General features: G+C 37.8%; 1 protein-coding gene across 4 annotated transcripts; it reads right to left on the bottom strand.

Annotated features, from left to right (window-relative positions):
* Positions 1-4: 4 nt before the first annotated feature.
* On the bottom strand, positions 5-27,088 carry NAA35 (N-alpha-acetyltransferase 35, NatC auxiliary subunit). Of its 4 annotated transcripts, none has more exons than XM_086770788.1 (23): positions 27,033-27,088; positions 25,454-25,596; positions 24,336-24,369; positions 22,829-22,943; positions 22,124-22,198; positions 20,698-20,865; positions 19,810-19,876; positions 17,283-17,326; positions 16,636-16,686; positions 15,745-15,828; positions 13,817-13,931; positions 13,135-13,313; positions 11,190-11,249; positions 10,592-10,698; positions 10,293-10,359; positions 8,939-9,037; positions 7,432-7,610; positions 5,681-5,817; positions 5,348-5,415; positions 4,958-5,098; positions 3,880-4,002; positions 2,710-2,790; positions 5-2,016 (listed from the first exon to the last, which is right to left on the bottom strand). In XM_086770788.1, exons 2-23 carry the CDS (start codon positions 25,575-25,577, stop codon positions 1,957-1,959), a joined length of 2,178 nt encoding a protein of 725 aa, XP_086626914.1. In that variant the 5' UTR covers positions 25,578-25,596; positions 27,033-27,088; the 3' UTR covers positions 5-1,956. The 4 variants fall into 4 exon arrangements, with proteins under 4 accessions (XP_086626914.1, XP_086626913.1, XP_086626915.1 ...); XM_086770787.1 differs by having other exon boundaries at positions 25,454-25,612; positions 27,033-27,078; XM_086770789.1 differs by lacking the exon at positions 27,033-27,088 and adding an exon at positions 25,932-26,602.

Below are 27,088 nucleotides of genomic sequence, written 5' to 3'. Positions count from 1 at the left end.
TGCAGCTGTAATCATCTTGGGGTTAAATTAACACTTGTCCTTGATGTTTTTTTAAAAACTAAGTCTGATCCATTTTGGATAAACATTTTAAAATAAAAGTAATCATCTTCTCTACTGTGTATTCACCTTATTCTGTACAGTTCATCCACTTCTAATGTTATTGAAAATGGGAAAGATGATTATTCCTGGTTTCTTAGTTCTGTAAATGATATGGAACTTGGTTTCTCTTTTATTTGCTGCTTCCTTTCAAGAAATACCAAAGACCTGAACTGCTGTCATGTAGTTCAAGATTTTTAAGACAGGAAAAATTTTTGTGATTGTTTACAAGGAGGATGCAGAAGCCAGATGTATTCTCAGTGCCCTGCACTAAAACCAGTTTGCCGTCTTTACAGCTACATTTTCCAGGATTTTCACTCCTTTGGCAACAATACAGAAGCATTCAAGTATACTAATCATGATAAGCAAACATGTAAAACAGTATGCAACTTCCTTAGCAGAAAAACTAGGAAAAGCATGTCTTCAGGGCAGTACTCCTGCTTATTTCAAAAGCTGCAAAGTTGGTGGCAGACAAGTGCGTGCTCCACTTCAGAGTTTCTTTATTGTTTTCCTGCTCTAGCTCAGCAGTGCTGCTGCTCAGGTGACGGAGCTGAAGTGGTATTACTCCATAGTACAACTATAAACATACAGAAACACAAACAAATGTCTTGCGTGGTCGAGAGGAAATTACAAGCTCATCACTATGGTGGAAGCTATTTTTCACCAAAATGTCCAACACAGTCAAACCTGGAGGATTTGTTTTTATAGCCTATGTAAGACTTGGCAGTATGGTTTATGAAAGAGCAAGTCAGCTTTTTTATTTTTCTTTTTTCTTCTTGTAGCAGAAGATTCCTCAACATAACAGCTTACCTCAATTAATCATTTCACATCTGACAGCACAGGAGGAAGAACTCTTCCAGGAAGGAAAGAGTAGGTTTGGGGGTCCTCCTGTTTGGGACTTCTACCTCTACCAACCATTACAGAAGGCAGTAGGATCCAGCAGCATCATTGCATCAAAACAAGAGAATGAAGGTCATGTAGGAGTTGACTGAGCAATGGAACAAATTAGCAGTCCCTGCTTTGCAATGGCAAAGTAACAACAGGATTGAAATAAAGTTGCAGAGTAGTTAAAACACATTCCTCATGTCTTGTATTCCTGTGTGACTATTCAGTGTTGGCTCGGTGGATTCTCCAGGATCATGAAGAACAAAGACGAAGGAACAAACTGCAACTAGGAGTAACTTACTCCATTTATCACTGTCTTCAAGGACTTCTACATTTGAGACAAAATACCTTCCAGGCAACTGGCTTGAGTAAACCAAAAATCACCAAATTCAGTGCAGTAGGAGCTAAATGACTAGTTTTCATCTGGTCTTAACTTCTATTAAGATTGTTTTAGCTTGCAGGACTTGGCAGGAGAAGAACCCAGTCATTCTGCTTACAAAGTGAGCAAATTTGATGCAATTTAAGCAAAAACACGGAAACTCACAATCTCTCCACGTGGCTTTGTTCAAAGCAGAATTTCAGTAGCTCAGCTCTGCCTATTAGACATGAGACTCTACTGCATTATTTTTATTCAGTCCTAAATGTTATTAAATCCCTAACCCACCATTTTCTGTCAGATTTCATTCCTAAAAATTATTTATGATTATATCTGTAATAAAATCAATTACAGTACAACATTCTTCAATTATACAGTTGACTAAAATCAGCTTCACCTGTAAAACTTTATACAAACCACTTTAAAACAGCAGTTGTCATTCAGATCACGTAAAGGTGGCAGACTACAGATATTCCACATTACAGTACTTTTATCCTGGTGATGCCTTTCAGTCTGGTTATAGCACTAGATATTCCATCCTACAGCTGGTATCTGATACACAGATGATGCTTCAAGTATCCTAACAATTATCTCGTCTTTCAAACAAGCTTCACAACTGGAAAATATTTATGAGGGGAGAAGTCAAATTCTGGAGGAACCTAGAAAGAAAAGATTTAAAACATTACACAGCATCACTGCTGAATTTAACACTCAAAATGAGGGATACCCTACAGATATAAGAAAAAGTTTTAAACAGCAAAAGATTGGAAAAAAAGTAATCCTAGCTCTTTAAATTAATACCTGAAAAATATTAGAACCCAGTTCTGGATATGCCAGTCACTCTCCAGTAGTGATGGGCCCAAAGCTGTAGAGTGTTGCTGTGCCCCTTCAGTGTGCTTCTTCATTCTGTGCCTAGCCTTCTCCAGGAAGTCTGAAAGCCCTCTCCTCCCTCTGAACCACGTAGCACCCGCTAATCCTGACAGCACTCTCCTGATCATGTTCACACAGAGTGCCGATACACTGCTACCGATTACTTCTTCCTGCTCTTCAAGAATACCTATATTTGTAGATGTCATCCCACATTCCCAATTATTTTTCCAAAACATTTAGGAATGAGACCTTTCTGTATTTCATAGAATCATAGACTGGTTTGTGTTGGAAGGGACCTTTAAAGGTTATTTAAATAATACAACAAACTATTTCCAGCAGAAAAATGGATTAAGTTGCTTTCCCAGTTCTTTTAAGAGTTACAGTAAGTATGGCCTCAATCTGCTTGTTCAGCTGGAACAGATCTGTGGTAGCATTGCATAGAATACTATATTTCACATTCAATTAAACCGGTATTTTCTTACCTTAGAGTCTTTTTTGTGGCCTCCTGCCAGCAGCTTCATGACCACAATATTGGGTTTAGCAACTTTTAGGATTCGATTGACCTAAACACAAAACAGCACAACGTGTTCAAGTGAAAGCATATGACCTCAATATTATTTCAAAGATAATACTCAAATGTTTACCTACTCTAACAATACAGCAGTCATCTTACAGTATCAGTTAAACAGAGATAAGGGCATTTTGGATTTGCTTTGAAGTATAACAACTGGATTGAAGAAATTTAATGAAAGACTATTTATTATGAGTCACTTATTTATTCAACACACCATAGAAACCACTGCTCTCCATGCAAACTATGGCAAGTTCTGAGTCACTCATCCAAATAAATATTTAGACAGACTCTAGGCATCTACTCTCAACACTGTGATCCAAACACGATGGGAAAACTAAAGTATCAAGCTGGTGGCATTTTGCATGGAAGTGGTCTGGGCACACTCAAACTACCTTTAACTACCCTGTCAGCCGTGATCAGATAGCTCATGTGTAAGTACCACCAGGATCCAGAGAACAGGCACGGATTCCTAAATTCCCAGGAGAACCATATGCCATAACTGTTCTTAACCTGCTCAGATGCAACAGACTAAGCATCCTCCTTGCTCCAAAATACAGTCACAGACTTTTAGGCTAGGGATAAAGATGGAGGAATTCCTACCTGTGTTTACAGCCCAGTGCTGAAAAAACTGTTCCAGGAAACAAGTGCCAGACTCAATCCTCTTTTTAGCCTGATGACACAAACCTATTTTTCCCACCTCTCAGGAGTACGTGTGAATTACCGGGTTCCAGGTAAGCGAGACAGGCCCATGTCACCTTCTTGTTAAAACTCACACGATTTTAGAATGGCACCGGAAGGCAGCGTGCAAGAAGGTACTAAGTTGCTACCTAGCATCTAAGATACACAGCCAGGAGAGGTTTTGGGAACAATGTAATCAGGATTGTGCTCACTATCTGATCTACTGAAACAAACCGCTGTGTAAGGTGCCACCTCCCTCCTCTGTCTACTCCTTAATCAAGGCACTCTGCTTTCCTCAGCATTTTGACAAACTACACTTTGGATCTCAAGCAGATCCAGCTGAAAACAAACACATATTCTATTATGCGCAAGTACTCCTTTTATAGTATTTCAGTTTTACCTCATAGTCTGGATTAGGAATATTCTCAAGAATCATTTTAGCTTGCTGGAAGTGTTTGCTAGCCGCCATGTAGAGATCCGATGACTGAGGAGGTGGGCTGTACTTATTTAAATCAGACATTTCCTAGTGTGTTACAGAAATACATAAATATGTATTAAGATCAGTTGCCACCAAATTGTATTTTTATCACCTTTAATGAAAACAAATTACTACATTCAAGAAAAAAAAGTTATGTCAACTAAATAATATTTTAAGAATACTGAAGTTGAAAACATTTATTTAAAATGTCAAATACCAAGTCGCAATACATTGCCTAATTATTATTTTATAGTGCCACAAAATGCAATTAACTTCTCATACTCTTTAGAAAACAATTAATTTCCTGAACAATGTGACATTCATTTGCTCTAATAGTGCCATGCAGCAGGGTGTGAAATTACAGAAAAAAGCAGGAGAAAGAAAAGTATATGATTTTGTTTCCTTAAATCAAGTTTACAGCAAGTGATACACAGAAACTGTTCAAAACTTCTAAATATAATTTTGATACTCTCAATTTTTTTTACTATTACTAGGAATTAAAAAAAAACGTCAATGACAAGGAGGAAGCCATGTGATACATAATGCTACTTCAGGGAGGAGACAGGACAAGACAAGCCTCAGGTCCCTCCCAACGAACACTTCTGTGATTTAACAGTCAAAATTACTTCTGTTTCTTTTTCCTCTTTGCTTGCTGCAGTAATAAAAACATGTTGCTATATAAACCACAGCCAGAACGTCTGTCAATAGACTTCAAAGAGATTTTATTTTCAAGCAAACCAGCATCTCATAAACCACATCAGCCTGATTTTTAAATGCCTAAGAGTCTAATTTTGGTGAGAATTCAAAACAATATATTCAAAACAATATATTGTCCTTGCACACAACTAAGGACTAAACAACTAAACTACAACTCCTTGCCATTTCGACTTATGCTTCAATATGAACTTAAAGGCTCTTTTTACAACAACAACGTGTAAAGCAGGTGGGCAAATGACTTTTATAAAAGCACTGAGTGGCATCATGTTTCAAGATCACTCACTTTAAACTGCAAGTAGTGCACTGGGGGTGGTGTGATAACACTGTTGAATGGAGCAAACCTGTGCTCATACCGAACTTGTTCACTATCCAGTTCAAACTTAGGTTTTCTTACTTTGCCATCCATGTCAAATGCAATCATTGTCTAAAAAGGAAAGGATAAATATAGTGAAAACTTGTTAGCTCTACGTCATATTCTGCTGTGAGTAAAATGAAAGTTATGATTCAGTTATAACTGGGAGGACAGAAAAACAGCAGAGAATTTACCATATCATGTTATAAACCTGAACTTAATTTTGAGTCCTACTAAAAACAAAGGTGGCATGCAAGGTATGCTTGATTCCTACCACAAAAAAAAATTGAAGTCGTTGTTCAGCAAGCACAAATAAATTACCTTGTACATCCCAGCACACATATTTTGGTATGCTTGACTCATGGTGATCTCTCTGCTGAGAGGGCGAACTGCAAATTTCACATAAAAATGTAAGTACACATACTAATCTCAGATCAAAACAGTTCTTTCAAAGTTTCAGATAGTGATATAATTCTCAATTATATTTCGTGACTGATTTTTTTTTTTAGTTAGAAGTTTTACATTCAGTGTTTATAATCTTCAGGACATTCTTCCTACCCACATCAGTGTTGACTCAATAAATTTTGGATTTTAATTCTACATGGCTGCATCAAGGGAAGAAAAAAGTCTGAGTTACACTATACACCTAGATACCTTTTTTCTTTTTCTTTGTTTTCTTACTACTACGGCCTTTCTGTTGTTCCTCCATTATTCTCTCCTCTGCCATTTGAGAGCTGTCAGCGCGGCTCAGTGTTGACATCAACCAGGCATAGAGGAACTCCGATAGATACCTACAGTAAAAATGGTATGTAGCTGTTAAATACTACAGTGCAAAACTTATTTTTAATGCACACATCCTCGCTGAATGCCAAGTTGTTTACTCAAAGAACTAATAGGAAATAACAACTTTCAAGGCAGTTAAAATTCTTTGTTTCACAAGGCTGAAATCACAGGTTAGTCTGTGTTCCTGTTTTGGATTTTTTTTTAAAAAAGACTGTACAGATTCAAACATAGGCAGCTCAAGGTATGCAAGTTTCTTATACATTTACTTAGTGAAGTCTAAGCTTCTTATTATTTCAAAACCCATATAAGATCCTTTTTTTTTTTCTGTAATTCTTCCTTCCCCCCAGCAAATTAACCTTTTTTTTAATATTTTGTTAATACCTTTACTACTTTTCTTAGGAATTACTGTTTTGAGAAAAAAAGTTAATGCCAATTTGTCTTAAGTGTTAAAAAGCCAAAAATTATTAAATAGAAGGGCCAAGCTCACAGGAACATGAGATCCATGTGCTATTCTTTAATAGAAATCTTTAAGAATTCTTTAAGAACAATTTCTCAGTAAGCAGAAGCAGGTACAATAGACCTCTAGACTTAATTCAAATCAAAAGGAATAAGGAAGAAAGAGGAGAAATTACAGACCTGGAGGATATGAAGAAGAAATAATACTTCATAAGAAGTCATATGTCAAAAGAAAAATTACTGAGAAATAATTATGAGTTTCATTTTCACATTTCCCCTCAGAAATTTTGTCTTTTCTGTTCTTCACTTACAGTAAGGACACAAAGTAGTTGATGTAACAGTTCCAATTAAAAGTGAATTTATAAAAATGGTGGGGGGAAATATGGGCAGGTAAAAAATACCGTCCTACAGAAAACTTGGTATTACTTACTGAGGTATTACTTAAAGAATACTGCCATCTTCTGGTAACTATCTGGATTATTAATTTTCTCACTTAATGCTTAATCCACTACTGAAACAGCACAGAAACATAAATGAGATGCACTGAAGTTCAAGTCATCTGAACTGGTCTAATCAGTCAGAATGAAGGTTTACAGCTTACCTAGTAAGAGTTTATTGGTAGCTTCACAGGAAAAAAAAAAAAAAAAAAACCAACACAAAACCAAACCAAAATGGACAAAAGTACAGAAGCACTTTAACATAGGAAGGCTCAACATCAAATTTTTAATGTTGAATAAAAAATAAACCATCTAAAATAATGAAAAATAATTTAATTTGAACTGAAGTGGAAAAATAAAACATATTTTGACTCCAGACAGTGCAATCTTTTTCACTAAAGGCAGACATCTCTTCAAATACACTTACAGAATAAGAAGTTTTTTTTTTACCTAGTCAACGTTCAGATTACAGTCACAATTTTAAAAGCTAACTAGAGTGTGAATTACCATTTCAGAAAAAAAGTACACTATTTAGTAAGTCTAGAAAAGAGACCAACAGATTTTTTTTTCTCCACTTGGAATTTTATGAATAGGTAAACTAAATACTATGTTGAACAAGCTTGAGATTAAAAAAAAAATCATAGTTGAAGTCCCTCCTTTAAATATTTGCAATTATAGCTCTGTGGGAGCATTCCTCCCCCAACAGCTGTCGATAGAGCATTCTCTTACCAATATACGTAGTAATATTCATGCATACTGTAAAGTTCCAACTCAAAGCCACTCAGAAGATACTGTATCATAATACGAAGGTTATGATATAAGACCCAGGTGCCCAAGCAAGCCAAATGTTGCCTTTGCGGTTCCTGCTTCAGTAACATACTGTGAAGCGCTGCATCTACTTTCTCTGCCTATTGAAAAAGAGAGCAAAGTCACAGACAGGGGAGGAAGAACTTTTGACTGAAATAACATCCAAGTTCTACCAGAAACAAAATCTTAACAAAATCTGAATACAAATTGGGTCAATAAAGCTATGCTCCAGATTAAACGACAGAAATATGTTTTGACAGATACTGCCACCTCTATAGGCTAGAACCATCAGAAAACTGGAAAGTTATTCACATAACTATAAGCAAATTCTGCTGCACATCAGAAAAAATACTCTCTACAGTAATACCAAAATAACTTTTTTTTTTTAATTTAAAAAGTATTTTTATATAGATTGTTAGCAGTCACGTGAGCTCTGAAACTCAGAACCCACTATAAGCTGTTATTCACTTTGTTACATTGGCAATAATTGCTTTTTTGGCAAAAAAAAAAAAAAAAGCTGCATTGAAAAATTAAATTTTAAGCTTAACATACAAGAAATACACTGTTGCCCACCAGAGGAACTAAAATATTGCTAAGATCAACTCAGTCTTAAAAGTAATTGTATGGAAGACATGAAGTCTCTCATAGTTGGAATATTATCAAGTCCTCAACAAATCAATCCATGTGACCTGTCACAAAGTGAAAAAACAGTGTGTCTCAACAGCAGTACTGCAACAAACTCTCAACCAAACCATCCTAGGAGAAACTGGAGCACAGAAAATCTCCTCCTCAACTCCAAGCTCCTTGAACGTTCTCCTTAGCATGTACATCTTGGAAATACTTTGTTATTTCATGCCTCACACTGCTGAAGAAATACATTTTCAGAAAGGGAAAACATACCTTTCCCTGTCATCTTTCAATGCCCATTCTTGAGAAATGTTCAAAATCAGTTGGAACAACATATTTTTAAGAGTTATTATTTAATTTATATATATTTTTGAAAACCATGATAAAATTTTGCAATTTACATCTTACATAGCTAGAAGGCTGAATTTTCAGAAGTGTCTTGTAAACATGGTTCACCCATCTCTGCCTGGTTACATCATGTAGACTGACAGTCACAAGCAGGATAGAGAGTACAAGCAGTGGGATTACCATTAAATTACAGACACCAGAGCAGGTTTCCCTGAAGTCTGCTTACTGAACAAAGTTAATCTTAAAATACGCAATACCTTTTTATTCACTCTATCTAACAAAGTCTTTGGATGCATCCTACAGACCTCCTGGGCTGCATTTTAGGAATCCTCATCCTAAAGATTTTAGGACAGAGGAGCTGCTTCATTTATCAGGAATCTAATGCCAGATGCTCCGCTCTGGTAGGAATAAAACTCGAAAGAAAAGTTTGCTGGCCTGCCACCTAGGACATTACCTCATCCTGGAGGGTGGCAAATTCCTCAAGAATGTGACCCAGTTTATCTCTCTGACGAGCTCTGTTGTGTCCGTGGATTTGAATCAGACTGCAGAATGGCTAAAAGAAACAAAGTGTAGGTTTCATTTTTCAACACAACTTCAAAACTACAGGAGAAATACTATGATGTCTATTCAGGCACCTGTTTTATACATCTGTACTAGGAGCTGGATTCCTTAAGGCTCCCTTCAGAGTGGAAGTTAGCAGGCTCTGTGGAGCGATGCAAGAACCCATTTGTATGTAAAGCAACACGACATTGAGTGAGCATCCTTTAGGAATCTGAGCAGAACAGAATGCTTAGGGTAAGAGATATATTTCTTATGCCAAAATCCACGCACCCAGGAGGCCAAGGCAGCCAATAGCATCCTGGCTTGTATCACTGTGGCCAGCAGGAGTAGGGTAGTGATTGTTCCCCTGTACTCAGCACTGGTGAGGCTACACCTTGAACACTGTGTGCAGTTTTGGGCCCCTCAGTACAAGAAAGACATCGAGGTGCTGCAGCGTGTCTAAAGAAAAGCAACGGAGCTGGTGAGGAGTCTGGAAGACAAGTCTTATGAGGAGCAGCCGAGAGAACTGGAGTGGTTTAGCCTGGAGAAAAGAAGGCTGAGGGGGGACCTTATAGCTCTTCACAGTCACCTGAAAGGAGGCTGTACTGAGGTGGGTGTCAGTCTCTTCTCTCAACTAACAAGTGATAGGATAAATTGCAGCAGGGGAGGTTTAGACTGGATGTTAGTGAAAATTTCTTCACTGAAAGGGTTGTCAAGCATTGGAACAGGCTGGCCAGGGAAACGGTGGGAGTCAGGATCCCTGGAGGTATTTAAAAGACGTGTAGATGTGGTGCTTAGGGACACAGTTTAGTGGTGGACTTGGCAGCGTTTGGTTAATGGCTGGACTCAATCTTAAGGGTCTCTTCCAACCCTAAATGATTCTATGAGTTTCTTAGATTTTCATTGTGCTGCATTCAATAACTGAATCTTTTAAAACAATCTTTAAAATTTTTAAACTGGAGAGAACGTTAAAATAATTTTGGTTTTACTAGTGCTATGCATTTGTTTTGTGACATGAAACTACCATGTGAAGAGGTAGTAGGTGCAAATTTCAAGTAAAGTGAAAAATCTGGAAGCATAATACAGGAAACAAACAGTAATAATTTACCAGCTTTTAAAAAAAAATGTTATCATTTTAAGATGGCCAACTGCTGCAATTTTGCCTTCATGTCAGGTGTGTAAAAAAACTGTTCTCATTTTCAAATGCAAGCAGCTCTTGAAAGTGCTCGTATACATATAAACATGCTGTAACTGAAATGAATGCTTACCCGAACACAATGTGTCACAAAGGAATCAATGTAGTCCTTTGCCTGGTGATTATTATAAAGACAACACCTAAAAGGGAAATATCCACGTACATATATATGTTTATGAATGTCACCCGTCCACGTAGCATAAAATTTAAAAAGAAACATGAGTACAGTAACAGCAACTGACTCCTTCATATAAAAGCACTAGTAAATACAAAAGATATGTGTTATTTAGACATCTGTCTTTGCTTTTGTAAGCAGAAATATTTTTTCATCAGACATGTAAGCACATGCAAGTAAACTCAAGATCCACTTACTTTGGAGAAAGTACTGGAGGACTGACAAAAGATCTTAAAGCATCTTTTACCATGTCTTGCATGAGATGAGTGCCAAACACTTTCTTGTTATCTACCAGAAAAGTTGTCTGAAAGTGAAAATGTGTTTTTAGAAACATGTTTTAAGTTAAAATTAATGCTTTAGAAATTACTAATAGAAAGCTCTTACAGTATCTATATTGTATCAGAAACTTGTAAGATTGCTTTAAGAATTGAAATGGTTCAGCTAAGTACACCAGCCCCAAACTGAGATACATAAGGAAGACAGCATAAAAATGCATGTACAGGCCCAGCTTTACCACAGAGAAAAAAAATCTTAACACTTTGTTTTTTTATTAGCATGTACTAACATAATATAAACAACAGTATTTAAAAGTGTTCATAAAAATTAGATAAGAATGTAAGCCTCCATGTATCTAATACTTAAGTATCTCCAGAAATATTTTTACCACTTGTGGATTTACCACTTGTGCATTACTAAGTGATATGTAAATAATGTAAATATTGGAAACAAGAAGACGAATCCATATTTACAACAAATGCAGAAGTATTTCACCCAAAGACATAGACTAGGACTTGCCTGTAACAGGGATCTTGAAAGAACACATGGTGATTGTTCACTAAACTCACAAAAAAAATCCTGATTTATATTTAGGAAAAAAAAAAAAAAAAAAAAGACAATTCAGGTTAATATGCCAATTTTTATACATATACTCACATATATTTATAATTTTATACACAAATATGCCTTTGCAATTGTGTAAATACACCTGTATTTTGTATACACAAGCACACAGACATATATGCACAGCATAGCTTATACAAATTGTAAGAAAGTAAGCATGAATAATTTCAGCAAAACAGAACATATGATGAAGCTAAAATGTATTGTTTTTCTACAATCCCGTGTTATTTAACAGTACAGAAGGTTGCTGGATTTTCTTCTTCAGATGCAACAGTTAGAAGAATGACAGTATAGAAAAAAAGATACTGTGAAACTGTGAAGAACACAACATAACTGAACCAGGTACGTAACAAAACTGCAATGTTTAATTGGTACCAGATGCCTCACTGAAATATTGTTTTAATTAACTTATTTAACACGAAATAGGAAGACAAAAGATCTGCTTAATCTTCGAGCTGATTTAACTGTGGTTCTTTCCTCTGTCAGTGAATGCGTGTGTGGTTGTCTAATACTTTTATTGGCAGCTGAATGATGCTCTCTCATCCAATCCCCTCCACACTACAAAGAGGAATCGTAAAGGAAAGGAAAGCTCGTGGGCTGAAATGAAAAACACGTTTAACAAAAGAACAAAAACTAAAACTACAGCTACGAATGCTAATAACGGTATCTACACCAAGTCAGCCCGAGCAGAGGCAGGAGGATGCGCACTCCCGGCAGGGGACGGCAGGTGGCGGCCACCGCGAGCACGGCAAGTCCCGAAGTCGCCACGATCATCGCGAACGCACAAAAACCCCCGGGAACACGGGAAGATGGGCAGAGGAAGCCCGGAGGGCGAGCAGGACCCCGAGGGCCAGCGGACACTCGGCAGCGGGCCAAAACAGCAGACTCCAGCAATCTCCTCGCTTATATATAGCGCGTGAACTTCATGGCGTGGAATAATTCTGATGGACAATTGGGGTCTGCTGTCCCGTCTCCGTTCCTGCCAACCTAAGTACACCTGCTTGCTTATGAAGCATGGGAAACTAAAGTTCCCCTAACCAGAATCCAAAACATGACTGTTTTTCTCACGCCAGCAGCTGCTGCATGGCAAATTAACTCTATCCCAGCAACATATAAACATTATGTAGTGACAACTGTAAACAACAGGTCTTATCAAAACTCTTACACTGACTTAAGATCCTGCACCTCCTGAAGCGCGCAGCAACTTATTAGAAAATTGACCCTGTCCCAAACGAAATCAGGCCAGCGTATATGGAAAAAAGTATTTCAAGCATTTCAGCATCTTCTAATAAATGCAGGCAGCAACTGAGAATAACATCACTTAGAATAACACCACTTATTTAGGAAAGAACATAAGCAGGTGCTTAAACCTTATGCCAATTCAGGGAATTACATGCTTAAACAAATATGTTTTAAAAGTGCTCTCTTGTGTTACAGGGACATATGCAGAATATTGCTTACTGAATACAAAAACAATCAGGAATACAGCAAGGAATTATGTTCTGCTACTGCAGATGCAGCTCTTCAACCAAAGAAAAAGTTGCAAGGAATTAACTTGCTTGTGCTCCACCCCTAACATGCATAATTATTTAACAGATTATGGGAAAAAATTAAAGGTTTGAGAGGAGAAAAGGTCTTTGCTGAAAAAAGAAAAATATTAAGTATCGGGAAAGACAGTAAATTTTGAGACTGTACACAACAATGGGAAACACCATAAGATTTACACATACAGCTCAATTTTTTCTCCAGTGAGCAATAGCATATATACACAGAATAATTTTTTGCAAGTTACATTTTAAGATCTTACGTTTGGCTATAAGTAAGAAATATTAATGCTTACCAGTATACAGTGCAAATTAGTTAAGTTGACTACTTCACATACAGTTTTTATTCGGTCTATTAGTTTGGAAAAATAATTGACCATTTCTTCCCTTTTAATTATTTTTGCATATCGAGGGAAAGTTGGTGGCAGCAATCTCTGATTAACGAGGGGCTCAAAGCCCATCATAATAGGATGATCTAATGAAGGGGGCAGGGGGAGAGAGAGAAAGAGAGAGAGAGAAAAGCTGCATATAAGCTGTGTTTTCAGAACTCACTTCAAACTTGCAAGTATGATACTAATTATTCAATTAGCCAAAATGAACATTTAAACTGACAGCTAACTTCCAGAGACACTATTACTATTTAAAGAAACCCATCCCTCAACACCTCAGCATATACGGGTACAGACAGTGAGGTCGTGTTCTCTGTTTTAAAATGGCATATACACGGATTAGAAGTGCAAAGCATTTAATCAAAAGTTCACGCTATCTCTGGCTTTGAAGTGATAGTATTGCTTTCAGGAGAACCATCACTTTGTTAAAGATTTGCATTGTTTGATCTTAATATTATTTCACTGTTTATATAACAGGTATTATTAGTTTAAAGTAAACAGTGTTTTTTTAAAAATACATGTAGACATTAAAGTTTATCAAGACAGCATATTTAAGAAAGGAAAAAAGATGGTAAAATTTTATACATACCTCCTTTAGTGGTATCATTCTGTGCCTGGATGCCATGATGCAATGAATTGTGGATGGCAGAAAGCAAATCAGCTGCCTGAGTCATTAGTTTCTGAGCCTCTGCAACTGCACTTGTCTGAAAGGCAAGTAACAGTCATTCACATTATGAACCAACATATTTTGACTACAGAATTAACGCTAGTATCAGAGAAAAGAATGATATTGGGATCTGTAATGTTTGTACACAACCAGTTACAGAAAAAAAAAAACAACAGATTTTTGTGCAAGAAAGTGTTCTTTATATTTTACATATGTGTACATACATGTGATACTGGTTTTTTTGCAGTGTAAGATAGCCCTTAACAATAATTACAACTGGAAGTCCAGTATACACTACAGGCATATCTTCTACTTCCGATTTTGAAGGGAGAAGGGGAGTAGCAAAAACCCTCACAAAACTCTTCTGTCAAATACAGTAGAACTCCAAACTGCAAAGAGGAAAAATATCTCCTGTCATTAGAAAACGCAGAGTTTTTGACAATATAGATAAAACATAACCTATCAACTGAAATGAAATCACTACATAACATTAGAAGATACGGGATGTCCATTAGAAATCTCGATTCATAATCTGCCGACATGCTGAATTTTCTGATGTCCTATGAATCCAAATCTGTTACCAAAGTGGATACCATTTAAAATAGCTCTTTGCAAAATCCAAAATCTTGTTTTAAAAACACTGGACTAACAGTCCCTCATGAAACTTCAAGTATTTGACTTAAGATTTCAAATTGAAACTTCACCTCTTTTAGAAAAAAAATATTTTTAAAAACTCCTAAAAATCTAATGGAAGCTGAACAAGATCTGCAGCTCTGCATAATATATGTTCACATATTACAGCATCCACGAGTCTACTAAAAGAATAAGCAGCTAAGCAGATCTAATTAAAATCAAAATAATTCATAATGTAAATAACTTGTAATTTAAGTAATCAGACTTCAGCAACATCAGATAATCTGATTTTGCACAGATCATTAACTCACATCAGTTAACACAGACAGAATTTGTTTGTACATCAGTGTAGATCTCTTCTATGTCACAGTTTGATTTCTGATATAATGAATGGTTATACTCAGAATGCAATTGTTCTCAACCACTAAATCACTATTTCCTCAACACTGATGTCTATCAATGACACTTGCAGCTAACTTCCAATTTAATCAAGGTATTTTAAACTGTACAGAATGCGCCTGCTACAAGAGCAAAATATGTGGGAGAGGCTCCATGCCACTTAAGCAATAAACTTGTTTATTTCTTTATAAAAGTGAAAATAACAAAAAGCAACAGACAGGTATTTATCCTTGAAAAGAAAAAGCTCTTCAAATAAAAAAGGTTTGTCTTACATGCCACGTGACTCCACCTCTTTGCCCTAAAACATGCAGTTCCTTCCCCTCTCAACAATTAGGAAATCTTATACTCAAAAAAGTAGGCAAATTGCATGGAAAGTGGTTATATTCCTTTTCTCAGACCAAAGAAATCTAGACACTAATTCAGTACCACGTGGCAGGAAAAGCTAACAATTCTCTAGAGATGGACAAAACACTGCCCAACGTCAGGTAACTCCACAGAAGGGGACTGAACTTGAGAAAGAAATATTTTGCTCATCTGTGTGAAAAGAGTAATCCAAAACCCATAAATACTTTTCATTATGTTTTCTACAATGAATATTCTGTCTCTCTACAAGGCCATAATAATTTCAGCTACTAGCCTTTCTTGTGTTTTCTTTAATAAAATGAATGAAAACCGAATGGTTGCCACTGTAAGGCCTTATCCAACCCTTCACCTGCAGCAACAACTACAGAATAATTGCTTGACCTTAGAGAACGAAAAAAAAAAAAAAGTATTTCACAGGATCATAATGTGAATACAGAAACACTAAATGAACGTACCTCTTTTTTGGTAAATGCTATTAAAACAGTCAGTAGTACCCGGGTAAACTTGACTCTGCTGAACACAGCTAAACATTGTTGATGCTGTATTAAAAAAAAGGAAATTACTAAGCAATATGCATTAAATTCCAAAACTTATGAAAAAAAAACTTCTATAGACTTATTGAAATATGCTCTCTATCTTAAAAATATGTTATCTAGTATGATTCTGAAAAAAGGGTATAGAATTTACAGAATAAATATGTAATGTTGTTAAAAAGAGCACTAACACAAAAAACACCAAGATACTTTGGGTAAAGCACAACCACTGGCTGTACAGCTATCTCCTATGCAAATTCCATTCAGATCTCAGCTTAAGTGAACAACCACAAATTATTAAATCAATTTCCTAACCTTTTTGCTGAGTATCTATGTTAAAAATAATTTCTGAAGAAAATAACACTATTGGAAAAGGAAACCCACATCCTTCTAAATCAACCACAACAACAATTAGTACTTTCTCTAGTAGGAGCTATGCTGCTTTCACCTTCTCTTCCGACCCTCTGCCTTGACAGTGAGGCTGCCAGCAGCAGTAAAAGCTGCTGGGAAGGAACTGAGGGAAGAAGGCACAGGACAGATAAGACCACCTACTTCGCTAATGGCTTTTTCTTGAGAGATAGGTGCATGAATGGCAGCACTGCAGAAGCTACTCTGCCACTATGATTGATCCAGAACTCTGGCCCTTCAGAGCATAAAAGCCTACCTGCTAACCTAGGATTTGCTAAGGACCATGTTTAGAGCAGCCCAGATATGACAGTAGTAGCAACACACTTCTCAAGCTGGTAATTACGGATTAAAGTAATGCTATATTAATCCATGAAATCCAGAATAAAAAAGTAAAAAATTAATTACTTCAAGTTCAACTTCTGGATCTCTCTCTTCTCCTTGTCGACTTCGAGTGCTCTAGAAGGTAAAGGAATTTCAAATAATTTATGAAAAATTGCAAAGGGAAGCAACTACTAAAACCCCTTTACCCTCTCCAGAACATTCATCTGTTAAATAACCCTAAAAATCAGTTCTCAAGTTCAAAACCTCTTAACATATAACCTAGGTACTTGAATGATCCAAGACTCTCCTACAGTAATGAGAGGTATCTCAGCCCACTCTGCAAATATGCAAGGAAATTGTATCAACATTTTATATTGTAAACTGTAGTAAAGGAGGATTTAGTGACTTCTTTAACATCACATAGTATATTTGCATAAGAGCAAGAAGTTAAACATATACTTTCTGTGCCCCAGCCCACAGTTACCTTCTACATCATGATTCCACCTATGTGAAGCAACTATTAAATACTTTAGAAAAGTGTGAAGACTTCAGTGTCTTTAGCTAGAAGGCAAACTACTAGGATCTTACACAAACCATTACGGTAGTTCTTCAAAAAACTCCACCATTTAACACCACAAATGTGCTGAGTTCTTCATAGTACAACTCCCTCCCCCAAACCTATCTTAAGTACACTTGAAGTACAACTGCCAAGGCAAAAGTCTGAAAAATACCTTTACTCGTCTTTGCATGTCATCTTCTACATCTTTTAGCATACCTGGAAAAGTCACAGTACAATTAAAAGCTGAGAAGCACTTCTAGGTACATCTACACCACTCATGGGGAAAAAAGGTTTTGAGGGGAAATAAAATTTTGAAGTGCTTTACATACCCATTAGCCAAAGACTAGACAAAAAATAATCTTGTGAGGAACAGTGAGAATATCTTGCAACAACAGATAAATCAGAATACAGATTGACTGATCCAACGCTTAAGTCTTTACAAATTTTAGAATCATAGAATAGTTAGGGTTGGAAGGGACCTTTAAATGTCATCTAGTCCGACCCCCTGCAGGGAGCAGGGACATCTCTAACTAGATCTGGTTGCGCAGAGCCCCACCCAAACTGGCCTTGAATGTTTCCAGGGATGGAGCATCCACCACCTCTCTGGGCAACCTGTTCTAGTACTTTAGCAACCTCAATACAAAAAATTTCTTCCTTATTTCTAGTCTGAATCTACCCTTCCTTTAGTTTAAAACCACTATCCCACATCCTATCACTACAGGCCCTGCTAAAAGTTTCTCCTCATATTTCTTAAAGCCCCCCTTTAAGTACTGGAAGGCCACAGTAAGGTCTCCCCGAAGCCTCCTCTTCTCCAGGCTGAACAGCCCCAACTCTCTCAGCCTGTCCTCACAGGAGAGGTGCTCCAGCCCTCTGATCATCCTCCAGCCTTCCTCTGGAGCTGATGACTCCAGAGCTGGACAAAGTACTCCAGGTGGGGTCTCATGAGAGTGGAGTGGAGGGGGAGAACCATCTCCCTCAACCTGCTGGCCACACTTCTTTTGATGCAGCCCAGGATGCGGTTGGCTTGCTGGGCTGCAAGCACACACTGTCAGCCCATGTTGACCTTCTCATCCAGCAGCAATCCCAAGTGCTTCTCCTCAGGGCTGCTCACAATCCATTCTCTGCTCAGCCTGTATTTGCACTTCAGATTGCCCCAACACATGTGCAGGACCTTCCACTTGGCCTAGTTGAACTTAATGAGGTTCGCACACGCTCACCTCTCCAGCCTATCAAGATCCCTCTCAATGGCATCCCTTCTCTCCAGTGTGCCAACCGCACCACGCAGCTTGGTGTCATCAGTGAACTTGCCGAGGGTGCACTCAATCCCACTGTCCATATTGCCGGCAAAGATGTTAAACAGGGCCGGTCCCAATACCAATCCCTGAGGAATGCCACTGGTCACTGGTCTCCACTCAGCCATTGACCACAACTCTGACTGCAATTCCTTATCCACTGAGTGGTCCATCTGTCAAATCCATGTCTTTCCAGTTTAGCAACAAGGACGTTGTATGGAACTGTGTCAAATGCTTTGCACAACTCCAAGTAGATTACATCAGTTGGTCATCCCTTGTGCACCAATGCTGTAACTGTGTTACAGAAGGCCACCAAATTTGTCAGGCACAACTTGCCCTTAGTGAAGCCGTGTTGACTGTCACCTCCTGATTTTCCATGTACCTTAGCATGGTTTCCAGGAGAATCTGCTCCATGACCTTGCCAGAGACAGAGGTGAGACTGAGCAGCCTGAAGTTTCCCAGGTCTTACTCATTTCCCTTTTTAAAAATGAGGGTAATGTTACCCCTCTTCCAGTCATTGGGGACCTCACCACGACTTCTCAAATATGATGGACAGTGGTTTGGCAACTTCATCTGCCAGTTCCCTCAGACCCACAGATGCATCTCATCAGGTCCCATGGACTTGTGCACCTTCAGGTTCCTTAGATGGTCCTGAACCTGCTCTTCTGCTACAGTGAGCAGTTCTTCATTCTCCCAGTCCCTGCTTGTGCCTTCTGCAACTTGGGCAATGCGGCTAGAGCCCTTGCTGGTGAAGAATGAGGCAAAAAAGCTGTTGAGTACCTCAGCCTTCTCCATGTCCCACATAACCAGGTCTCCCAGGGCCCACATTCTCCCCGGTCTTCCTTTTATCCCCAGTGTACCTAAAGAAGCATTTTTTGTTGTCCTTGGCCAGATTTAGTTCTGTCAGGCCTTTAGCCTTCCTTTCTCAAAATAAATTTGCTCCAAATAAATCAATGGAAAGTTCAAGCATGTATCAAAAATAGTGCATCAGAGGGCTAACATACATACAAAATAACATACGTATTCATAGCTTTAGAGAAAAAAAAAAGCCGTCTGTTCTGTTTAGATCACAACAAATTGTGAGGCAGAGAAGCAGAATCTAAACAGTGCATTTCCCAATGGTTTGTATCTATCTTAGACCTGGATGAGCTCATGCCAAGCCACTTAGCTGGCACATCTAAAAGCACTTCTGTTCCTCAGGAATTTAACAAATAAGGAGCTGAACTTTTTCTTCAAGGAAAAAATAAATTGATCTATCTTCTATTACCAAGCCACCAATTTTCATAATAGTAATAAAAAAGTAACATCTGAGATTCCTCCCTATTCATTACTTTTGGTTGAGTAGCCAACATGCTCAAAAGAGACAGAGGCTGACGTATAGGTACGCAAAGCAAACACAAACCATACCTGTAACTCTAAGATCTGTCACACTGTTGGCCATTTTAAATCCGTAAGTCATTGACTGAAAATCTTCCTAAAAAGTAAAAATCAAAAAAGCAATACGTAGTGAAATATAAATAGTAGCAGTTACATTTTCAAGTTGGGTGTTGGGGTTTTCTTTCTGTTTATTTTGGAGATTTCTGGTTGATTTATTGTTGTGTTTTGTTGGCTTGTTTTGTTTGTTTGTTTTGGGGTGTTTCTGTTTAACTACACCAAGTATAAGAGTCTGGTTTTATTCTGCACAACTGAATACTGGTTTACGTGACTTTTCTGCCCAAATCCAGTTTGAAGTAATTATTTTCTGCGTAAATCCTTAATACTGGTACGCCCTTTATAATTTTCATCAAGTGCCACTCTACCAAAATGTTGCCAGGACTATGGATGCAAAGTACTATTTAATCAGTTTTAGATACAGTAAGTGACTTGTCGAAGCTCAGAAACAAAAATCGCACTGAGCACAGAAAACCAGATGCTTGATTCCACTGCTAAATGGCCATGTCAGACAAAAGACAATCACAGTTATGTGAAGCAGAAAAATAAAAGATTAAACAGGACAAAAAGCACAAGTAAAACTGATTTAAAATGGTTAGCCACACAACTTACATTGTTATTTCAGTATAATATTTATGCGACTCCAGTACTCAAGCAAAATACAGAAAAGAGCATGCAATACCTTAAATGAAGAAAACTGCATTTTAAAGAGATCAAGTGTAATACTTTTAGGAAGATGAACTGCTGCTCCTAGTATCCTTGAATCAAAAAGTAATCAATTTATCTAATATACTGTTTTATTTGCGTTATGAAGCCTACATATAATGTTACCTATTTAACCATAGGAGATACTGAAACACATACCTCCTCAAAAACAGCCGCTTTGTTAACCTTTTCTCTGGCAATATCACAGATTTTTAGGATCCCTAGAGCAAAAGCCTTCATAGCAGGATCTTCTATGAAGTCTGGATTATGAATATAAAGGCAAGTGAATACCGTCTGTGCCAAGGAATGTCCCTCTAGCCATGTTATCTAGGGAAAAGAAAATAAAATGTTTTACTCATAACAGCCTAGGCCTCATTTTTGTATCTCCATTCTTTTCCCATCTTACTGTGCTTCAATGAGCCATTAAGGAAGTCCCTATCATCACAACCCTCCATCTAGCAAAAAGGGCAAGAGAAGGTCTCTCAACCTTTAACCTGTGTCCATCTACTGGCTGTCCACAGGCAGTAAGTTACTAAACCCTAAACATTATCAAATTCTGGTGTTGGATAAACCTCTTCCACAAAGTTCAGTTCTGATCTCTATGACTTAGTCATGACATTAAGTTAGCAGATCATCAGATTTATAAGCTTCCTCTAGATAAATACAGAACGAAAGAAGTGGCTATGAAACAACTCGGCAATATTCTGCATGTTTTCTCCAACAATTTACAGCTTCTTCTCATGATCCTCTCTCTCTACTACTTTCATGATGATTTAAGCTTCAGGGAAAGCTTCAGTAATCTAAAATATTATTTCTATGTTGAAATAGCATAAAACATAGTACAACCAGATTTCTAATATGACCACTATCCTTTTAAAATAAAAAAGAAATCAGTTTTTTGAGGGGACAGGAACACAAATTATGTTACATCGCAACCATATCAAATATACAGTGACTTTTACATATCTTTTTGGACTAAACTATTTTGTAATGTTGTTTAAAAGCAGAAGTAATTTTATTGATGTCATTTTAAAGAGTATCTGAAAAGAACCTGCATAATTCACTGAGAAAGTTAAGACATATACATTGAAAAAAATAACAACTAACAAGTAACTGATAATTCACTTATTTGCTTTCTAAACAGATGTTGGTATTTTCTTTTCTTTCTTCAAAATGCCCCTGTAAGCTCAGTCAATACCGGCTGTATAGAAATGAGCAACAGAGTACTGTAGGTTACTGCACACTCACTTTCCAACACAGTCAAACACTAACATACAGCAGGCAGTCAGATACAATACATTTTAAAAATGCAATTTATAAAACCTTTTTACATTACTCAAACTCAAAATGCTACCAGTTCTCTTCCATAATGCTTTCTTATAAGAAAAAGTAAAAAAAATCAAAGTTATGCCTCTCATAATAGCCAATGCAAATATCTAAATGGATATTAAAATACTAAGTATGTATTTTCTGCTTGTTCATTCTTTTTTCTTGAGTTCTACTGTTTTTTCTCTTTCTAAACGGGACTAAAGGACTACGTTTTGAAAGCAAAAATATTTAACAGTAAGAGCAGAGAAATGCTTACCAAACAACAAAAACATGTATCCATTATTCCTACCAGCTCAGGTGAAGTGAGATCCTTTATTTTAATGGTACCATCCTTAGGAAACAAAGAAAGAAAAAAACATAAAGACTAAGGAAGCGTATAGGCAAAACACAACTTATTATTTGTACAGTCAAAAAGGAAATTATAAATTGGTTAAGGCTTCAGAATATTTGTATACCACTAGCTTTATTTATCAGCTTCATAATGTGCCCCAAACTCTGAGAAAATTTGCTTTGCCATCATTGTGTTGAACGCTGACCAAACATAAAACCACTCAAAGAGAAAGCTAAAATAAAATTCCTGATTTAGGGGTAGCCAATAAAAGTGTAAAATCAGTTAACTGTCAATACTTAAATTACAAACCAATATGATTATATATTGATAAATATCATTATATTGTATTAATAATAATGACCTAACAAGTAGCAATATGCAGGATCCATTCTTTGAAGACTGCTTTTTACACCGCAGATACTTTTACAGAGTTCTACTGCCTTCAAGGTTAAGACCAAGAAGGCTGCAACTCTACTCTTTCATTTTATTTGTCCAGTGTATGGAATTCCGCATACATTCCACATGACTTAGATGGCCAATATTTTACATAGAGTTCTCGTAGTCCACTTTGACAAAACTGTATCATACTTTTATAGACAGTGTAGGCAAAAATAAGAAAGTCCCACGAACCTTAATAGCTTGCTCAAAGTTAAGAACTTTTCTGTTAACTTGGTTTCCAATCATACCAGCATCCATCTTTGGGTCCATCATTTCAATGGCAGACATGGCTTCAAAAAGACCAAAACTAAGAACAATAATTAAAAAAATGTTCTAAATGTAATTATTTTATTTTAGTCTTCACAAACCAATGTAAAAGAACATATGACGACAAACTGTATTCTGATTACAGACAATAAGGTAAGGTATGCAAACATTACTACTGATCTTTAGAAACCATGCTTTTCAGGAATTTGAGGATCTCTCAACAAGCACATAAGAAAACAGATGCCTAAAAGTAAAAGAAAATTCTTAGCCTTCTTTTAAAGCTGAAGAATATTCCTGAGCTAAATATCTCATTACTAAATCTATGCACACTTGTAAAGATCACATAACACAATAAACTGGTATTAAGTGAACAAGCAAAGACAACATACACGACACTAACAATAATATACACTGGATATATCAGCTTTGTTTAAAACAGGCATGTTAAGAAAACTGAAAAAAAAAAAAAACAAAACTCCAGCATGCGACAATGGATCACTTGTAGTCAGGGCATAAAAGCTTGAAGGAGAACCATGCGAAATGATGACTGGCCTGCAGAAGATGGGATACAGTGCCTCACCTTTGGTACATGACACTCATCAGAACTGCTGCACAAGCCTTTATTACCTAAAAAAGGCTATCCCGTGTGGCACATTCTAATTCTGAAAAGCATACCTGCTCTGAAATGCCCTTCTGTATAACATGATACCTCAAAAACGTGCTTTGATTCTACTAACTACTTGGTGACATCCTCGCACACATTTTTAAGCAGGCTTGCATTTGATAACGTGCTTCGGTTTGCTCAGCTATCAGTCTTAATTAAGCACTTTTTACTGCATGCAAGTGAACAGACTCACATGGCTAAACAACTTTTATGTTTAAAATATCTGAATCTCACATCACTCCTTAATGAATTCAGCAAGACTTTAGCATGCTTTTTTTAAAATATATTTTTTCTTAATCTGTAAAGCTCTCAGATTCCATTTTAGCATGTAACTTAAGAGAAATGTTAAAGCACATGGATTGTTTATCCTAAACTTGTTTGTAACATTTGAGGCAACCAAATTCAAAAGCTTTATGTCTTTTTTTTTTATAAAAGTACTGCACTTTTAATAAAAGCATGTCCACATAAAACAGTTCAGTAGGCTCAGTAGTGTCAACAGCACTCATCATAAGATGCGCTATAAACTCCTGAAGTACACTGATTAACTGAAAATGTGATGCTGTACTGGCACCATGAGAAACGTTCAGCATTCAGATAGGTACATCATATAGATATTCCTGATGATAAACGATATTCTGAATACTTCAACTATTTTATTTGAAGTTCAAAAAAGTTTAGTTGATACTGCATGACTTGCTTATTAGTAAGCATTATCATATTTGCACTAATCCTGTCTAAAAACCAGAACTATCCCACAGGCATACTTACAGCTTGTCGTGAAGCAGTTCTCCTAACTTGAGTTCTACAAAGGAACAGAACAGGATAAATAATTACAATCATTCTAGTGCAACTTTTTCAGGATAGTTTTGTCACTCACCAAACTGTCTTACACTAAGAGAGAACAAGGTGTGGGAAACAGACCAGGCATTTCTACTCCACCTTCATTCACTTTTACTTGCAACGCACTTTCAAGACCGAAAGGCTAAAAAACCTCAGTTGTTCACAGTCCTTCCTCATCTCCATTTGTTACTCCAACAGCTAAAGGGGTTTCTGAATTACCAAATAGTAGCATCCAAATAGCCTGGAACACAGGACAGCAGTTTTCTGTGCTCCTTTATGCAGATGTCTAATTTTTTTCAGGGGAGTTTACTGAAAGGCTTGCTTTTCCTTGTTATTTTTAATGAAGCCTTTCGATGTATTTAATGGACATATAAACAGTGTATCACTAATATACGGTAATTGCTTGACAGCATAAGGAATTGTGTTTATCATTATGTAATACTGTGTGTAGTAAGTTGCAGTTTTATATTTATTTTTCCCTAAGGTCACCATAAGAGGAAAATTATCAGTTGAAAAAATAAAGTTGCTGTCATGGTAAACTAGCACTAATAACAGTAAAGGCACCGTTTAAATGGAAGCAACTGCTTTCCCATGACTGCGATGCATAGCATCTCCTCAGAAGCTCAGCTTTGTTTCAAAGATGAAAAACTAAATGAAGAAATCACTGGACCCTATAGATCAAAAAATGTACAGGAAAAAAACAGAGTGTTGATTCTGCAGGGATGAATGAGGTTTCCATTTGGCAGAAGAGACAGTAAGAAATCTTTACGAAGGAAAAAAAAAAAAAAAAAACGTGCAAAAACTCTTAAGGCAAAAAACCCCATGACTTAAAGATATTTATGTAATCTGGAAGAGGAAGCAAGGTGAGGCTCTTCTGGTGTTTCCAACCTCACAGCAAGTTGAACACAGGGAAACACAGAATCAATGTAGTCCATTCATCTGGAGCTTGAACCTGAGTCAAACGATTGATTAAAGCACTTCAAAGAACCATGCTGAGTCCTCCAAAGGATTCCAAGTCTTCTCAGAACAGAAGCAGTACAACTCACCTCTACAAGCTTCTTCAAAATCCTGTGTTATATCTATCCAGCTTGTATTACTCTTTTCCGTCTTGTCAGGCATACCGAGTTCCCATCCTGAATCATCATCTTCTGCTGAAGCTTTCATAACCATGATGATACTGCACCTTTAACTTAATATGAGAGACACTGCACATTATGTATAAACGAGAGAAAGTGCCTCATGGGAGTATTTTTTTTCTTTTCAAGAATCAGGTGGGAAAGGGAGACTAACTAATCTGACTTCATTTAAGCAGCTGCCATTATATAAAACCAGCCCCAAAACCTTACTAATTAAATTCATTGTAAGAATAAAGTTTTCTTACTCACCATTTCTTTACAACTAGCTTGTAGGTTATGAAACCTCAAACACTAAGGACACCAAAACTTTAGGAGTACAGAGCCATAATAAAGTGTGTACTGTCAAAATGGAAGTAAATCAGGAAACACAGTCAATAAATCCTCTTACAACAGATGTAGATAATACAATTTTTTGTTGTTTGTGTAGAACAAATACACATCTTCCCATTGCTCTGTGAGAGGAATTAAAAAGAAGGAACTGTAAAACTGACCACACACAAGTCTGTTATTTGTACAAAGTTGTTTCCAAACCAATTTGTGAAAACAGGCATACGTCCTCTGACTTCTTTAGCAGAAAGTAATATCAAGATTACCTCACTGATGTTAAACAACTTCAGACTGGAATGCACCTTTTAAACTTCACTGACGAGTTATTCTGAACTGGTTTTGTGCTTTTGCAATCTCATGATATGCAGGACTGTCATGAAGAATTTTTATGTTTTGCCAGACAGTCTGCCTTTGAGATGTCAGCAATGCTAAATTTCCCCTTACCTAGTCAGAGATACTGCAAGAGACACCTATGAGCCTGGCGATCTCTAAACAGCTTAATCAAAGCCGCCATGGAGGCTTTAAACAGTCTCCTGTGACATGAGACCTCCCAGGCACCAGCAATTAACAAAAACAAAGGTGGCAGGGGGATATTAAACGGATGTTGAAAATTAGCCCAGGAGCGCCTTCGCCGAGGCAATCAATGCTCAGCTTCCCTTCGCCCCCGCCAGTATGTCACGGTTCCCCAGAGACCGCTGGGGCTGCCAGGATCAGCGGGCTGGGATAAGGAAATACATGGGAAACCAACGAAAATACATGGAAATTACATCTGAATTTCAGATACTGACGCCAACACAGCCAGACCCTCCCGGGCTGTGCCCTTCTGACAGGTCGCCGGTCCCGGCTCAGCCCGTCCCGCAGCTCACCAAGCCCTGCGCAGGCACGGAGCCGCAGGGCAGCCTGAACTCCCACCGGGCACCGGGCACAGCGAGTGGCTGCCGGCTGACACGCCGGGCGGTTCGCCGCCTCGCCGCAGGGGTAGAGGCACCGCGGCGCCCGTCCGCCCCGCCGCAAGGCGCCGGCACCGCCGCGGACCCCTTCTCTCCGCGGGGCTGGCCCTGCCTGGTGCCCCGCCGGGACGAGGCGACGTGGGAGGCGGTAGCGCTGCCCCCGCGCCAACCCCCTCCGCGCACCCTCTCCCGCGCGGGGCAGGGGCCCTCACCTACCGCGTCCCACGCCGCCGGCGCTCTCCCGCTCCGCCTAGGCCTGAGCCGCCGC

This window comes from Chlamydotis macqueenii, chromosome Z (assembly GCF_036417535.1).
Source record: "Chlamydotis macqueenii isolate bChlMac1 chromosome Z, bChlMac1.mat, whole genome shotgun sequence".
In the NCBI taxonomy this organism is placed as follows: domain Eukaryota; kingdom Metazoa; phylum Chordata; class Aves; order Otidiformes; family Otididae; genus Chlamydotis; species Chlamydotis macqueenii.
Note: the sequence above shows the minus strand (reverse complement) of the source record. Positions and strands in the feature narration are given on the sequence as shown.